Genomic DNA, 16,573 nt, shown 5'->3' with positions numbered 1-16,573 from the left:
TTGTACTAGTAGCTTACAGGAAGAAGGAAGACAAAGAAACACGGGATAGCTGGGAGATGTAACAAATACAGATCTGCATCACATTTTGTTTGATTATCTTCTCCTTTGAGAGCACTAAATTCCTGTGAAAGACACATTCAACTGCTCAGAGGTCACTTGGGCAATTAGCCATCCTTTTACCTGGGGACTGGTTAGCCATCTGCCTCCGCAGAGCTGCAGCAGCAGCTGCTTGTGGTGCTGGAACAGTGACAGTGGGAGCAGGGGCCCCATGTTTCACAGTCTTTGTTGCAAGCATTGTACTGTCTGCCCCTTGTGGTATGATTCTGTTTGAAGACGTAGGCACTGAAAAACAAATGAACAAAAACATTACACTTCACTATATCTCTACAAATCATGGAGACTTGAAAGCCTTTGCTGAACTATAGTTCCTCTAAGTACACAGCTTCCTTCTGACAAGACTGATGTGCAGGCCTTTTAAACAATCCACACAATCAGTCCCTGGCAGTTTCTGTATATCCCAATGAATTTAGCAAGTAAGTCCCAATAGCTGTCATTTCAATGCATTAGATGACTTTCAGTTTGCTCTTACAGACACTTCTGCTGACACCTTATTTTTCTCTCTGGCTACAGAGATAAAATAACCTCTCTCACACAAGGAAAACTGAGTGTATGCAAACATAGTTCTTACTGTGACTCAGTGGGCTCAGAACTCCTAACCTTGGCCACACCAACCAAATGCAGTAGTACTTCAGTTTCCTGGTCTTTGGGCATTATTTTAAGAAATAATGGCATACACTTAAGGCAAATTGCTGAAGGAAGACAATGTTACCTATGGACCATACTATCTGAAAGAAACAGGATACCGAAAAACAGTCAGTGAGTCAAGATATTTTAGTGCTTTTAGCTCCAGTTCATGAGGTTACAATGCCACTCTGCTAACCGCTTCTGGAAACTAGGCAATGTAAATCACCATGCTGCAATCTCATTTCTCCAAGACCTGAAGCACTAGCAATGGATACAGTAGTTAAAGATACCAACAAGAACATATGCAGAATAGAAGAGACATCGCAAAAAACAACTCACGCAAAGCACCCAGGGACAGGTGCTGTTTCCCAAAGGACGGAGACTGAGCCATCAAACCAGGCTGGATAGAGGGAGTACGGACCACAGGAGCATGACGAGGGACTTGGACTGGAGCAGCCTCTTCTTCCTGGTCCACTGCCTGTGAATCATCATTCTCCAGCGACTGGGAAACTGAGGATGTTGAACTGACTTCATCCAAATCTTCATAGTATCTTGTGGACAAGAAAGCAGATCGGGACAAACTTGCTGCAATATCAGAAAAAAAAAAAAAAAAAAAAAGACACGTGCATATTAAGTTGAGGGAACTATCCAGCCTAACAGACAAGACAGAGACACTCTATTTTAGGATGCTCTTCTACTGGCTTGTTTTAATCCTTCATTGACAGGATTTGACTTCTTAACTGCCAGTAAAGGCAGCCTTCAACAAGATGGTAACTGAAGAAAATTCTTATTGAGAGCAATGAGGAAACAGGAAATGAGAAGTAGGGGTTGAGATGTGAGAAGCCAAAAGCTAACTTCAGGACTGATTCCCACAGCAGGTAAGTCATCCTCCTGGAAAGCATTTCAGACTTCTACAGTAACTAAAGGTTTACCTGGAGCTGTAGACCGAATTGGTGGAGTTTTCCTCTTTGCTAGGAAATTCCTCAACTGTGCCTGTTTCACGGGGGATAATTTAGCTGGAAAACCGACAACAGTTATTACTTTACAATCAAACTGCAAGTCAAAAAAAGTAATTCACATTTATGGTGTGAATGTCAGGAAGAAAGAATAAATTACCAGGTACTTTAGGCAGAGGCTTGGCATGTGATTCCAAGGTAGTTTTCATCAAGGCATTGCGCAGGCTTTCAAGGTCACTGTCAAAACTGGGACAAGGCAGAGCAATGAAAAACCATGATCAGCAGAAAGAAACCAACCAAATCAGGAACAAAAGGGGGCCAAAGGAACCACTAGAACCATTGGCTCATCTGGAAGAACAATTGACTCCTCTATATACTGTCCTATTTAAAACACATGCATATTGAATTATTTTGGAAAATCTAAGAGCCATTCACTTCTTCCCCTGAATTCAGATAATCAGCAGTACCTCAGCCTCGAGGCTCTATTGGCCTGTTTACTATAAAAAACGTAGCTTTTAGGGGAAACTTCTGAGAAGCATTGAACAGCATGCCACAGAATGTAACCAATGAGCTTCTGTATTACCTGGGCATAGTTTAGTATCATTTTTAGGAATTCCTGTCCTCCCATACCACGTCCACAAAACATCATTCTTTGGAGGATGCACCCTTGCACTTACTGGGGGCAAGAGAGACGAAGTGTCAACACCACTCGGGAACTCATGTTTCACATACCTTTGAGCACTGCTAAGAGATGTATCACTGGGAACACTCCACTGAGATGTCTGATTATACAGTCGGAGCTGCTGCAGGCTGTTCACAAGTTGATTTAGTCTCTTCCTCTGCTGATTGATTATTTCCCGGTTATTAGCCAGGGTGTTAAACAAAGTCTCTCGCTCGGGAACTATCAGACGCCTTAAGACATCAGATCAAGAGGCAGAGGTAAGGACCATTCTACCTATCTGGCCACAAGCAGGCATGCATACACAAAGTAGTTTAGTGATTCTAGCTACTTAAACACCATGAGGTCAAACATGATTTGGTTTGAACACCAAAGCAGTTCAGTTCACCTCAAATGCGTATTTCTCCTTTGGATATGCTGCAAGTTTATTCATTTAGCTCATTTACTTCAAGATCCTTTATTTATTTATTCAAGATGCTTTATTTACTAGAATACATGCTCCGTTTATTAGCTACCACCAACGGATGCATTTGGTTTCTACAAAGCTTATCTTATAGGGTTTTTTTCCTATAAGCACTATTTACACTGTACACAGAGACGCAGCAAGCTTGTAACATGTACGAAGCCAAAAAGTCTGAGCCTATAGCTCCCATTAGGTGTCTTAGTCAAGCTTTATTCCTAGACCCCTTGAAAATTATCGTAGTGTTAAATAGAAAAAGGCTTTTGTCTGTTGATTAGAGACTAATGCCTGATTCGCTGACATGTTACTTACAGTTGTTCTGTATTCCAATTTCAGTTACTTACTTCTGCTTTCTCTTTTGTTCCAGGTGCCGATCCCACTCCAAATCCAGAACATCATTCACATCCTGAACAGCAAACTTCACATACTGGTGCAAGCGTCGAATTTCCTACCAGGCAAAATAAAATCAGCTTTTAATTCACTTCAGAAATCTCAGTTTCATTTGGAGAAGCTGAAGACCTTTTGGGCTCATTCAGTCCAAGCCATGCGGCACCTCCCCATATTTTTGCCTGGAAGGTTTTATCAGCACAACAGAACCCCCAACATACTGAAAATCTACTTATCAATCAATAGGGTACCCACAGGGCTTGGCTTAGACATTTTATCCCAGCTCTCAACTAGAAATAATACTTTCTATAATGTTTGCAAAACATTGCCAGGTCTTTACAGAAAGAGTTTTTACAAACATCAAGCATTATACAAAACAAACCTTATTTCAAATCTCATTTCCAGAACATGAGTCATTTGTTCCCATTTTACAATGTTGAAACTTCTAACAATTATAGGTGATCAAAGCTTTGCAGGCTATTCACATGGCTCTAGGATACCAGCGTTCACAGACTATGATTCATGAATGCATCCACAAATGCTCACAACTCCCACATTAAGGCACGGAATTAACTTGGTTTTTATAGGTAGGAAAGAAAAGAAAAAAAAAAGCACAGAGAGAGTAAAGCGACTTATCCACGACCACATAGTTGCACAACAGGCACAACTAAGCCAGAGACCTCTGGCTACAAGCCCTGCTCCCTAAACAAACCCAGCGTTCAGTCTCATTATTGTCATCCCTCCAGCCTGTCACGGCATGAACATGTCTTGAACTCCGATCTCGTAAAATGGAAAGGGAAACTGCACTCAGTTTCAGTTCATCTCAACAGAATGCTCACTTAAATACAATGATGAAGCAGCCAAGTAGCACAGCTTGGGAAAAATTCCACTGCAACTGTTTTCAAGATACAGTATGAAATTCCAACATGACATACCCAACCAGAAACCAAACCCCAGTCCTACTGTGGGCTTCGTGTTACACACTACCAAGCACAGGTTTCCTCTCTCCAGCAACTATGAGCATTATATAGCAACAACTCTCTGGACAGCAAATCAATATGGCTGGACATCAGAAAAGCTTCAGGATCTTTAAAACTTCATTGAAAACTAATACACAAAGTTGAATAAGTGAGCTTTTCTCACCCAGGAGAATGGGGATGATGTAGATTGAACAAAATTTAAGAGTCAGACTAGAACTGCCTTTCTTGTAAACTTTCAGAAAGTTGACCTGAAAGCTTTCTCCCCACATTCCAAGCCACTTCTACTTCTCTCCCACTCTGTTATTCTTTCCTCATGATCCTCTCTCTAGATCAGTGAAACAAGCATTTCGAGATTACCATCTCTCTGAAGCCACAAGCATAAGCTTGAAATGTCAGAGACGTATTGGACATCAAAGCAGGCATACAATTAGGAGAGTGAATCAATCTACAGAATCCAGGTGAAGATTAGCAATCAGAACTAAAAGAAATTACTTCATGTCAGCTGATTTCTAGTAACTGTCTGTGTACATGCTGCTGATACCTACTCTAACAAAGATGACATTCAATTACATCTTCAGCTTGCTAGTCAAACTTCTTGAGGGGAACTTATCGGTTTATAAAAGACCAAGTATCATTTGTAGGGCACATTCACTCTATTTTGCTTAGGGTTAAATAGCCCTCATCACCAGAGCTGCAACAAAAAGAGTGGTTCACCCTTAGTTGCTTTCATGTCTTTGAAAGCCTCTTTATGTACTGATGGTTATCTTCCTTTGTGCCCCAGCTTTTAGAATATCATTTAGCTTTATGCTCCACCATCCACGAAATTAACCACACAATTCTGTAAGTCATAATAAATCATCAAATTGTTCCATAAGGCACTTGCTGGAGATAAAAATAATTCCAAGAACTCTTCTATCAAGTGTTGGGAAAAAAAAAAAGTTCTTTTAACTGAAATCCCCGAGCAAACACTACAGGCTGAGAAGGAACGGGATGTCAAGAGTCACATTCTAAGCTTAGAATATACTTGGATCTCGGGTAAACTACTTTCCCTTCAGCAGGAGTTTTGAATCATCACTGCAAATGGCAACAACACAGAGGAGCTTTAGGAGGGAATTTTCAGCATGTCTTGCAAACTCATAGAAAACAACGCTCATCCCACTTTTACTAGACTATGTTGAAACAGCAAGTACCTAGGGCAGAACAAAACTGCTGGGCACTTGCACACGCAGGCCTCGGTTTTATTTTATTTAAAACTTTAGATTAGAAGTTAGCTGACATGCTTCATACCTGAAGCTGTGCTTCACTCTTGGGATCCAAAGGTTTCTTATAGAGCAAATGTAAATACCCCGAGCTATGATTCCGTTCATTCTGTTCTCTAGCCTCTTCTACCCCTGCAAATCCCTCCAGCAAGGTTGTCTTCAGAATACTAATATCTCCGTGAAGTGACTGCAAATAGAAACAAAACAGATGGGATGAGGTTCAAAGTGACATTTTTTCATTGCCATCTCTAGCACAGGGGCTTCTGCAAGTGTCTGCCTGAACGCACAAATGCAAATGTCACCCCTACATTAAAGCTGCATAGTCAGATGTTCCATCTACATCAGTTCAGCTTTAGCAGGTTAAGTAGGAACATCAGGTGAGGAACAGTCATCGCTGAGGAATGAAACAGTTTGAAGATACTCTGCTCACCTCTGTTGTCTCTTTAATTTCCAAGAGGAAGGTGTGAAGATCATCTGACTCCGTTCGCAACATCTTCATTTCCTCTGGAGTACCAACTTGGAAACAGGCTTTGGAAGTCCGGGCCTTCAGTTCCTCCATCTCCTTTTGAAAATGTGCAATCTACAAAGTCAAGCGGAAGTGCAGCCACTGAAACACAGTGGGGTCTGGAACAAATGTTTCTACTACACCATAAACACCTGTCACTTTGCAACTAAGGCAGGAAATTCTTCTTGAACGTTAACAGGAAAGAATACTCAATTCTTTCAGCACAGCAACTGAAATTAAAGATGACTGAACAGGACACACAAGCAGCAATTACAAACCAGGCTGATTATCTTGGGAAAAATTTCCATTCCAACTCCTAAAACACTGACAGACACCATCACAACATAGGTGAACTGAAAATAAGTGTCTGTGTACCTAGATATGGTCTTACAGCTTCTAAAATTAAGAAAACTGCTTGAAAATCTCACCTCCTCTCTGATTCCTGCTATGACAGGGTCTGAATCCTTCCACTGGTGGGACTGTTTCTCTAAAGCTGTGCTGGAGAGTGCTGATTTGCCCTGAAAAAAACCCAACCCAAAATAATAAAAAAAAAACCAACACAACAATATTAGGGATATATCCTTAGCAACAGGGAGCTTAGAATATCAAAAAAGGCCTGCTGTTAGAAACTCCATCCAGACACCAGTCACCAGGGAAACAATTATCATAAGCATAAATACTAGTTCCACAATAAATTAAGACTGGTATGTGCATATTTGAAGTAGGAGAGCAGACTACCTGGAGATATGTGGCTAAAGCTCTATGAAGGCAAAGGAAATATTTGTGTGCTGCTCTGTTATTACTGCTTTGATTTTAATATCCAACAAACTTGGTGTCTCTCTTAATACACGGTCAAGGTATCTCTTGACCACTTATTAGCTAGCAAAGCTGTGAAACCTCATTTCCAGAAAAACAGGGACAACTCTGATTATGACAATATACACCAAAACACAGGTCTCTATAGAGACATGCACAGAACAGTTTTAGCCTCACAGATTTGCTACTATTTTAATATCAAAAGCTAGCTAATTCTTTGACCTAAGAACAGTCATTCAGTCCAATGAGTTCTAAGCAACTCATGAGCCATGTAAAACATTCACCCTCTAAAGAATCCACTCAAGTTCCCATTACCTGAGTAGAGCTTGGCTTTGCTGCAGACGGGGTGATTTTGGCTGTCTTCTGTAGTAAAGAAGCTGAAGGTATATTTTGAGCAGGACGTGCCACTGGAATTTAAAAAAAGGAACAGTAATTTATGAACTTATACAAAGCTTGAGAAAACAGGTTGTGATTAGATACAACTGTAATCACTGCTGTCAAATCCAAAAGCAATAGTGGTATGGGCCCTAGTGCAAGAACACACATTTCCTAGGTGCTGTTTTACTCCCATCCAACTTCTCTGCTAACGGTAACAACTGCCACTCTCCAATATCTGGCTGCACCACTCCTGAAGGACCTCAGGACCCGCAGTCACAAGATCATTTGAGAGATGGAATATTATTCTGCTAACAAATAAGTGCTATCTAATTTAAACTCATTTGCGACCACTTTGAACTCTAGTCACTCCAGATGCAAGATAAGGCACTGATTTGTGTGACTGCCCAGAAACTTTCATAATCAGAGCTGTATTACAGAGCACTGAAAATGCCAGAACTTCTGGATGAACTTAAGAAGCTAAATATATTCATTTCACATATGGCCCTCTGGGGAACAAGTGCACAAATGGAAAAACTTATCAGTTCCAGCACTATAGTCCATCACATCATGACGGTGTGCAAACCAGGAGGCCTGCTGCATCAGTAAAAACAGCAGGAAAAACAAGAAAGAAAGAAGCCAAACGAAGCTCATTATGTCCTAAAACTTTCAGAACATTGTTTATAATGCATTATTCCCAACAATATGCATCAGACTCCTACCTGTGGCAGGCACAGGTGTCGAAGCCTTCAGTGGTGTGGTAAGAGAGGCTGGGAGGGGTGTGGACTGGCTCAGAGGACCTCCAGAAGCAGTTTTTGAAGCAGTTGAGAATGAAAACATTGTGGAAGTGCATTGACCACTGCTGCTCGTGGGAGAAGAAGTATCTACAGCAGTGAACCTGCAACAGAAAGCAGAACATCTTTCAGCTCTGAACTGGTCCTGGCTGTTTCCCTCCATCCAAAATGAAGCACTAAGTTCCAATGAATTAGCATCCTCTGGGATCAGCAACAACTCAAGCTCCCGATACAAAATTACAAGTGTAGCTTCTGGAGATAGTGGGAAGGAGCCATTCAGGATCATTTCTGAATATGTGGAACCACAAAGACTGCTACCATAGACCCACCCAGTAAGCAAAAGCCAAATGCCAGCAGAAAGTACTACCCTGCTTCAAAATGCACCTCATCATTTTGCACCAACTATAGCAAATCTGAGCTGCCCTTCAGCATCATCCTTGCAGCAAGGCTCAAACAGAAATTCTGCAAGAAAATGTGAATTTCTATTCATCTGCAAACTCAGCTCCTCAAGGCAGCCAATTTAAATATTCAGGCAATTCACAAGCGTATCATTTGCTTTATACACAAAATATAAAATTTAAAGAGCCATAAGAGCTACCATCAGATCCTGGTGTAGTAAAGATTTTTCTAATTAAAAAATAATCATTTGAACCATCAGAAATTTTTTATGATGCATTTACATGAAAATTGCTCTCCACAGAAAGCAGCTCCAATTAACACAGCTCTGTCTTTTAAATGATTCTTTCTAAAAACAGAGAGCAAGTCTCAGGAGTTGGAGAGAAAAGTAGGTATATGAAATCTGAGAACACTCATCACTCAAATCCATTTTGCATAGTTTCTAATCAATATTAGTTTTCTTTCAGTTGGCATGAACAAGCTTTGAAGATTTCAGATCCTGTGTTCAGTGACCAAGCACCCATTTAAGAAGATAACCAAAAGGTCCGGCACCTTTTCCACTGAACACAGGAGTGGAAAAGAAATCCATCAGCTAAGGATACAGCTTCCTCTCAGCTCTGTGACTTACTCTTTAGGTTTGGGGTAAAGAACCTTCAACAAACAGTCAAAGAAACTTGCACTATCACCACCACACTAAACCAGTCCCAGACAAAGGATTTCAAATCCCAGTGCTCCCCAAGAGTCTTTAACCATGATTTGCATCAAACCAAGGCATGGAATTACTGTTTGAAGCCTACGAAGCAAAGATATGAAAAAACTAGGTCTCTGGCAATTTGGCAGATTATCAGTCTAATTTTTGACATCATCGCTTGACTAATATTTTGCCCATGAACATAACCTCTACCATGGGAAGCACGGAGGGTTTCCACAGCCAAGATGGCTATGTCTGAGATAAAGAGAGGCTTCCTCAGTGCTTTCTTGGGAGCATGGGGAACAGCTGTCAGGGCAAAAAGCTAGAAACCATCTTCAGAACTACCATACATTGTCCATGCCTGGAGCAATTTTACAAGTATCCAGCCACTGCATTAACTACTGTATCTATTTACTTCTCATTGAGGTTCACTTTGACTGAAGAAGCTGAAGGGACAAAAGATGACTTCTGTGCAACAGGTGTTGTGGAGAGTGGTGGACCAGGTGAGCTGTCTGCAGCTGGTTTAAAGTTCATGGATCCAAACGAAAAGGAGGTGGCAGTAGCTGTAGCAGTGCCTGCAGAAGGAGCAGGAGTCATGGATGCCTTGGGAGAAGCAGCGGAGAAGGAGAATGTTGCTGCTCCAGTCAGACTGGGAGCGAGGGCTTGCGTGGAGGCATCAGTGGCAAAGGGGTAAGATGGAGGATCACTGCCTGTAGAGCCAGGCATCTTCACAGTCGAAGGCATAAAGGAAAAAGCAGCAGCTCCACCCACTGCAGGAGACTGACTTGAGGCAGGCGCACTAGGAGCAACAGCTGGTACTGTGTCAGGCTTTAAAGTAGTTGGGGGAGTGGTTGGCGTTGTGGCAGTACTTCCTGTGGAAAGACAAATGGGGAAGAAAGACTCATTTGGCTGCACTGAATAATGGCAGAAGATATTGCAAGGCCAAATGCTATTTGATGGGGACAGTTCAGCACTATCTTGCTCACTGGACAGACAGTACAGTGAGGAAGAGAGAAGGCAGAGCCGGGCTTCCAGTCCCCAAACCTAGTAAGTGATACAGAAACCGCACAAAGTCCAAGCCACGATCAGTACTACAGTCTGTCTAGATTAATGTTGTCTGGAATTTCCTGTGAAAAGGCTTCACCTTTCTCCATTGATTTTGACGAGGTTCCTGCCATCTCAAATAAAACAGGCTGTCAGCACACAAGTCAGCCAGTGCTGCAGAGAGGCAGGCTGCCAAACAAAAGCATTCTGTTTGGGGAAGGGGAAGCAAATTTGGGGTTAGGGAAGAAAATGGTGGGTTTCCAATTATTACTGCATGCATGCAGACAAAAGAATCAACCTACCTGTCTACCCCAGTATAGGAAACTGCCTACTTCACACTGCATATGGCGACACATACATAACTCAGATAAAACTACTACTCTTCACCTGCTAACACAATTTTCACAGTGCTGCAGAAAGCTATTGTTTAAATAAGCTTTTGCTGCAGCCAAACACCTTAGTTCCTATCACGGCCTCCTGTGGCAAAACATATGGAGGAAAACCATCACCTCTCTGCAGCATGCAGACCATGCTCTGGGTCTGCACAGCGCTTGATTCTTGTAGCCAAGCAGAGGCTGCAGTCACTGCTGCAGTTGCAGTCATACACCCCAAACTCAGGCAAAGGGCCTCCTAGAATTGCTTTGGCCCTGTTACCCAAAGGTTGATTGCACAGTAGAGTCTAAGTGCACAGTCTGCAAAGTGCTTGAGATAAATAGGACTAGATAATTTCATACTGATGAGCAAAAGACAAAGAACAGTCCTGGGAGCACAAAACACCCAAGAACTGCTCCCCATTATCATCATAAAGAAAAAACTAACTACCAAACTTACAGACAAAGATGACAAAGATCCACAAATGCAAGTGTTTTCCTAACACACCAAAGCACTTACCTGCTGACTTTGGAACTCTCTCCCCTACTAACAGCAATGGCTCTGGGGTCACAATAAGCGATCTGACCCCTGGGTTTTGATTGATCATGTAAAACGGACAGAGCACACCATCCGTAGAGAGCAAGATCAGAACTGGAGCTGGAGCAAGGGTCTTCTCATCACCTGCCAGAGACCACATATGTAAGTCTTGCAGCAAGAGTTTCCTGTTCTGTTCCTACTGGCATTGGCACCTTCATGTGACTTGCTTAGCACAATTATTTCTTACATTTCTCCCTTCTTCCTTTCACCTGCATCTTTGCTCCCTTGCTTCTCCGTGAATGCCCGATTCTCCTTTTTTCCTTCTTTATTCCTTCCTATTCCTGACTTCACGTTTCATAAATTCACAGATGAAGGGTTATTTTGACAATCACGTCATGTCCCAAATCACAAAGCCCAACTTTCACCCGTGAGTTCCTGTGCCAAGCCTTTTCATATTTTGAAGCAGTCCTTTTTCTTCACCTATATGCTGCTCCTTCCTTCAAACCTCTATGCCTCTGAGCAATCCCCACATTCCATTGGGTCCTGTCACATCATTAACATTCATTTATATAAAGTATAAAAGAGAATTGCTAGATAGGAAGCTTTTTAACTTTAAAGAAACCCAACATCAAACAAACATCCTGATGATCTGAACCTCTGATATAAAATACTTGCGTTTTGTGCAGCTGCAGCTTTGAGCCTAGAGTCTGCTTCAGTTCAAATACTCTCAGCACAGTTAAAGGGCCCAAACCACTCCCGGTATTTCTAAAGATTTCTGTAATGGTTTAACTGTGCTTAATTAAACAAACAAACAAACAAAAGCAACAAATCTAGGATGCAGGAAAAATGTGCTATAATCACAGTGCTTTGTTTGTCAGGCAGTGCAGTGGATGGCTATGTTTCTCTACCTATTGGTTCTTCAGGAAAAGCATACTAGGGAAGGGCAGTTTCCACATCGGAACAAGCTCCAGGACAAACGAGGTTACTTTACAATCCAAACTTGCTGTGAACTGTAAAGCCAATTAATGTGCAGCCACAACTGAGCTGATTGCACTCTGTGAGAACACAGACAATGTGCTAGCAAAAAGCTTCTCCAAAAACCTTTCTAAAAAGTCTAAGGCAGCACAACCTGGGCTTTAAAAAAATCTGTCCCAACAGATTCCTTAATCCAATAACTGTATAGATTAACAGAGAAAAGGCTTTAGATTCAATTTGGCATTCAAGTACAAATTTTGACCTCAATTCCCTACTGTAGGTTTTCATTCAGGTAAAGTTCTCAGTTAATCGGCACCCTCCTGTGCTCTTCAGGAACTCTTGACTGCAGTACCTTCCACTCTGCCTGAAGGCATCTCTGTTTCAATCTGTCTCTGGGTTTTGAGAGAGAGTTTTCAGAATTCACTAAGGTACAACACAATAGCTCAGATGTATCTTCAGCTTCAGCCTCTGACAAGGTGCTTTGAAGAGCCTTCAGGCAGCACAGAAGGTACAGCAATAATGCAACTGGCTAGATGTAGAGCACAGCAGGGTTCAGTCAGTACAGGCCCTGTGCTTTAATGCAGAATTAAAATCTACGCATTCACCTCAATAATCTTTGCTTTTTCTGGCTTTGAAACTAACCCCCTTTTCCTTTAGATCAGTGCAAATGTACTTCATACAAAACAGTTCTGCCAAACGACTTAAGCTACAAGAATAAAGAAAACCTCCCAGGCAGTCTGAAATCCCTGGTGTTAGAATATGACTCCTTTAAACTCACTATTATCCCGGCTCTGTGAAACACAGACGTAACTCAGGTGCTGTTAGTGTAGCATCCCAGGCTGCTGAAAGTTTTGACGAAGAATCGTATTGAAAACTTTGCCATTTGAATCCTTACACAGAAGCAAGCCCACATGTGCTGTGGGCTTAGTATAAAGAGGCAGGATGTGTGACGGCCTCCCTTTCAGAACGATCTCCCAGAACCCTGTGCACCAGGCTGCCCCTCAAAAATATCTCATATATTGCTATTATTGGACTATTCCACAAAAAAAGACTAACAAGACTTACTGATTGGGATAGGCATGTTACTGGTGTAGTCTACAGCAACACCAACAGGCAGAGTGTCATCACTCTTATCTGTCACAGGAAGTTCTGCTCTGCTGGAGTCCTCCAAAACCCATGATTCCCAGTTCTGCAAAAAGTTAGATTATTATTTTGAGTACTGCTTTCCTGTGATCAGCCTTCTTCAGAACTCTAGCCTACTACAGTTGAAAGATAAGACTGCAAAAAAGCTAGACAGCATCTACTTGAATCTGTCAAATTAACAAATGCCAGAAGTATCAGGGCCCATTACAGATTTGTGTGTGATTTCTCACACATCATTGCATGTCAGAGTTAAGGTCAGACAGTTTTAATGTTTAACTTCAATTGATGAGCTCACACGAATCACTTTATTACAGTAAGCTTGACCAAATTTTGAGACTGCCAAGTGAATCATGAAAAGTAGACCTCTAGTACTTGGTTCACAACATACTGTGTTTCTGTTTACCCTTTCTCTTTTGTGTCACTATGCACAAATGCAACAGGAACAAAAATATTACCTGATCCCCTTGCCTGGCAAGAATGCTGACTTCTGTGGAAGCTGCTGAAGCTGCCAGAACCAGATCCCTGTAAGCATGGACACAAATAGGTTAAAACCAACAGGACAATCCACAGCAAGGTCCCCAGCTCCACAATTCATTATCATCTATACAAATTCATAACTAGGAATACAGTTGTAACAATATAAAACTGACCTTTCCTCCCAAGATGAGGGAAATATGACTAGCTACATCACCACAGAACTTTTTAGAACTTTTTTTTCTTTCTTCTTTAATACTAGTCACCAGGGACTGAATCCCCTTGCCAACCAATGATCTGACATACACTGTAGCATCATAATGATGGTCCAAGTCAGGTAGTGGAAAAGTTAGGAACAGCTTCTTCACATAGATACACAATTAAGCAAGAAAAAAGGTCATGCTTTACCCAGCCTATGACTTACAATCTCAAGGGAAATGGTTATGACAGATTTTAAACAATCTTATGTACCTGCATGAAATCATGTGAATTCTCACCAAACGAGTGTGTTGGCATGGAGATAAAGTGCGCAAGAGAAATGAGCCGTGCCTTCACAAAGCATTTTCAAAATACCAATTCCATTTCATTTCTCTCATATTCAGGTATTATATAGTTTACAAAGAGGAGTAACACAATATACGTGGAGAAACACTGACCACTCAGACATGCATAACAAGGGAAAGACCTTGCCATGATTCCTGCCACTCACCATTCCTCAACATAGTTGAGGAAGTAATGATGCTGTCTCTCTGTGCAGCTCCCATAACAAGGCTCCATGAAATTCACAAACTTCTCTGGTCGCTTCTCTTCCTTTTTCTGTAAGACCAACATTATTAATCTACCTTCCAATGACTGCATCAGGGTACACCAATAATTGCCACATAATTCAAGAGAGAACAGGCATCATGAGACCACTTGAGAAACAAAGAAAAAAGCAAACAAAGCAAAACTTTCCTCCAAAAGATAAAAGAACAATAAAGTAGTTACCAGGGAATTCAGATCTCACACTCCACCCCTAGCAATGAATAACCTGATACTAAATAAGAGCATATCATCAGGCCCCAAAATCTCCTTAACCTAAACAAAAAACCACACATACACACGCACAAAAATATCAGGACTCTACATCAGGTAAGGTTTTCTTCCCAAGTGTTTACTTCAGAGGCCAGAAGTCTTCATGTCACGATTTGATCTCAGCAGAGAACAGGTTACTGACTGGTTTTCAATTGGATACTACTTCCTCCACTCAATCCCCCAACCCCAAAACCATGACTGACAGTAGTACCAAACTCGAATTCTACATGATGCCAATGTCAGTATTAAAAGCAACTTGCCATTGCAATAAACAAGTCAAACACAAGCAACAAACACTTCTGTCATTGCGACTTGCTGGCACTTACAGGCAATATGGCTATGACCACTTCTGGAGGTGTTTCCAGTGTCCCATCAGCTGCTGCATATACAATAGTAAAGACATATGTGCCAATCCACAGTACATCCAAAACTGAAAGAGAAGAAAACAAGTTACCTCAGGCAGAAACACTTCAGAATGATACTTTCTTGTATATCTATTTTAACTGTGCACAGCACACAAAAGTAAAAGACAAAAACAAATAAGGAATCACTAACTTCTAAACTACCAACATAAAGAACTTCAATGATCTGGCTGCAGAACTTCAATCTTACTAGGGGGAAAAAATATTTGATCCCAGAAATTTCCAAAACAGACCAAAAGAATGTATTTGATTTGCTTGACAATACCACAGGCGAGACAACGCCAGCGTTTCCAAACATGGATGATGTTTTGGCATATCCAAATGAAGTGTTTCTGCTTTTCTAAACTTACTGCTTTGACATTTTATTGAAGAGTCAAAATGATGAGATGAAACTTACATGAAATATGAGAATAGGATTTATATCCAGAAAACTTCATGCTAAAGGGAGATTACTTCTGACAGTACTGTCTATCACATTGGCGAGCAAAAAATAGCTTTTAAAATGCATATTTAAAACATTCTAGAAATATACAAAGACTCTGGCCGACTGGTAATTCTTCTACACAACCCAGAGATAAAGCATATAATTATTTTTTTCCAAATATTTAAAAATGGCAGTGTAATTACATAACCAGTGCAGTATACAGCTTCTGGAACTAAAAACAACATGAGGAGGAATGAGTAAAAATATTTTAAAAGAAAGAAAGAAAAAAAAAAAGAAATTAAAAGATGTACCTTTAACAGGATTGTCCGAGTCATAGAAGGGAGGACAAGGGATTACTTTCTTCTCCTGCAGATTCTGCAAATAAAACCACTCTTAAGCACAAAGAAAAAGCCAACAAACAAAGCCAATTGCAAGTTTTGCAGAAAGCCCAGAGAACCGGATTAGAGAAACTCACCCACTCTTTAATATTCACCATGTGCCACTCTGAAATCATGACTTTTCAGTGGCAAGTGCAAACCTTAAACTAAACCCAACATTGGTCTAAGACACTCTTAATATTAATGAAGTGCTTGGGCAGCTTCACATGGCTCACACCATGTGCCACCTGACCAAATTCTGTAGCTTGCAATGCAAAGAAAATAAAGCATATTGCAAACTAGTGAACAGACATAAGGCCTTACTAGCAACAATACTTACAGGCAGATATTGCACCACGGTGCCATTTTGCTTCCCTACAGCCAGTTGCTTTCCCTTTGGGCTCCAACACACTAAGCAAAAAAGAGAATTTCATTAGCACTAAGGAACTGGAGAATTACAAGGCCCCAAAACTGCAATTTTTTTCTCCCTGCAAAAAACTATGAATCCGAATTAAACAAACAGGGAGTCATCCAGTCACAGAGAAAGCAAGATCGCAAGATCAAAAACCAGCAAATGATGCCTTGAAGATGACAGTCAAACCTCAGACAGTACAAACCACAGGTGGGCACATCTGACTCTAATTCACAAGATGCAGCTCCTCCAATCAGCTGGGAAAGAGCAGTTACAT

General features: G+C 41.2%; 1 protein-coding gene across 4 annotated transcripts in view; it reads right to left on the bottom strand.

Annotated features, from left to right (window-relative positions):
* NUP214 (nucleoporin 214) overlaps positions 1-16,573 on the bottom strand; it is a 46,142-nt gene that overhangs the window by 25,304 nt on the left and 4,265 nt on the right. For all 4 annotated transcript variants that reach the window (XM_049832133.1, XM_049832130.1, XM_049832132.1 and 1 more), the window contains exons 5-23: positions 16,225-16,295; positions 15,819-15,882; positions 14,988-15,091; positions 14,297-14,403; positions 13,569-13,635; positions 13,036-13,159; positions 10,978-11,139; positions 9,458-9,914; positions 7,884-8,059; positions 7,102-7,193; positions 6,399-6,488; positions 5,896-6,045; positions 5,494-5,652; positions 3,184-3,287; positions 2,433-2,612; positions 1,861-1,946; positions 1,677-1,760; positions 1,084-1,329; positions 181-342 (exon numbers count right to left, since the gene is read on the bottom strand). In XM_049832133.1, coding sequence (XP_049688090.1) covers positions 181-342; positions 1,084-1,329; positions 1,677-1,760; positions 1,861-1,946; positions 2,433-2,612; positions 3,184-3,287; positions 5,494-5,652; positions 5,896-6,045; positions 6,399-6,488; positions 7,102-7,193; positions 7,884-8,059; positions 9,458-9,914; positions 10,978-11,139; positions 13,036-13,159; positions 13,569-13,635; positions 14,297-14,403; positions 14,988-15,091; positions 15,819-15,882; positions 16,225-16,295 — 2,685 coding nt within the window. The remainder of the gene's footprint in view (positions 1-180; positions 343-1,083; positions 1,330-1,676; positions 1,761-1,860; positions 1,947-2,432; positions 2,613-3,183; positions 3,288-5,493; positions 5,653-5,895; positions 6,046-6,398; positions 6,489-7,101; positions 7,194-7,883; positions 8,060-9,457; positions 9,915-10,977; positions 11,140-13,035; positions 13,160-13,568; positions 13,636-14,296; positions 14,404-14,987; positions 15,092-15,818; positions 15,883-16,224; positions 16,296-16,573) is intronic.

The sequence above is a fragment of the Accipiter gentilis genome, chromosome 29 (assembly GCF_929443795.1).
Source record: "Accipiter gentilis chromosome 29, bAccGen1.1, whole genome shotgun sequence".
NCBI classification, from domain to species: Eukaryota; Metazoa; Chordata; class Aves; order Accipitriformes; family Accipitridae; genus Astur; species Astur gentilis.
Note: the sequence above shows the minus strand (reverse complement) of the source record. Positions and strands in the feature narration are given on the sequence as shown.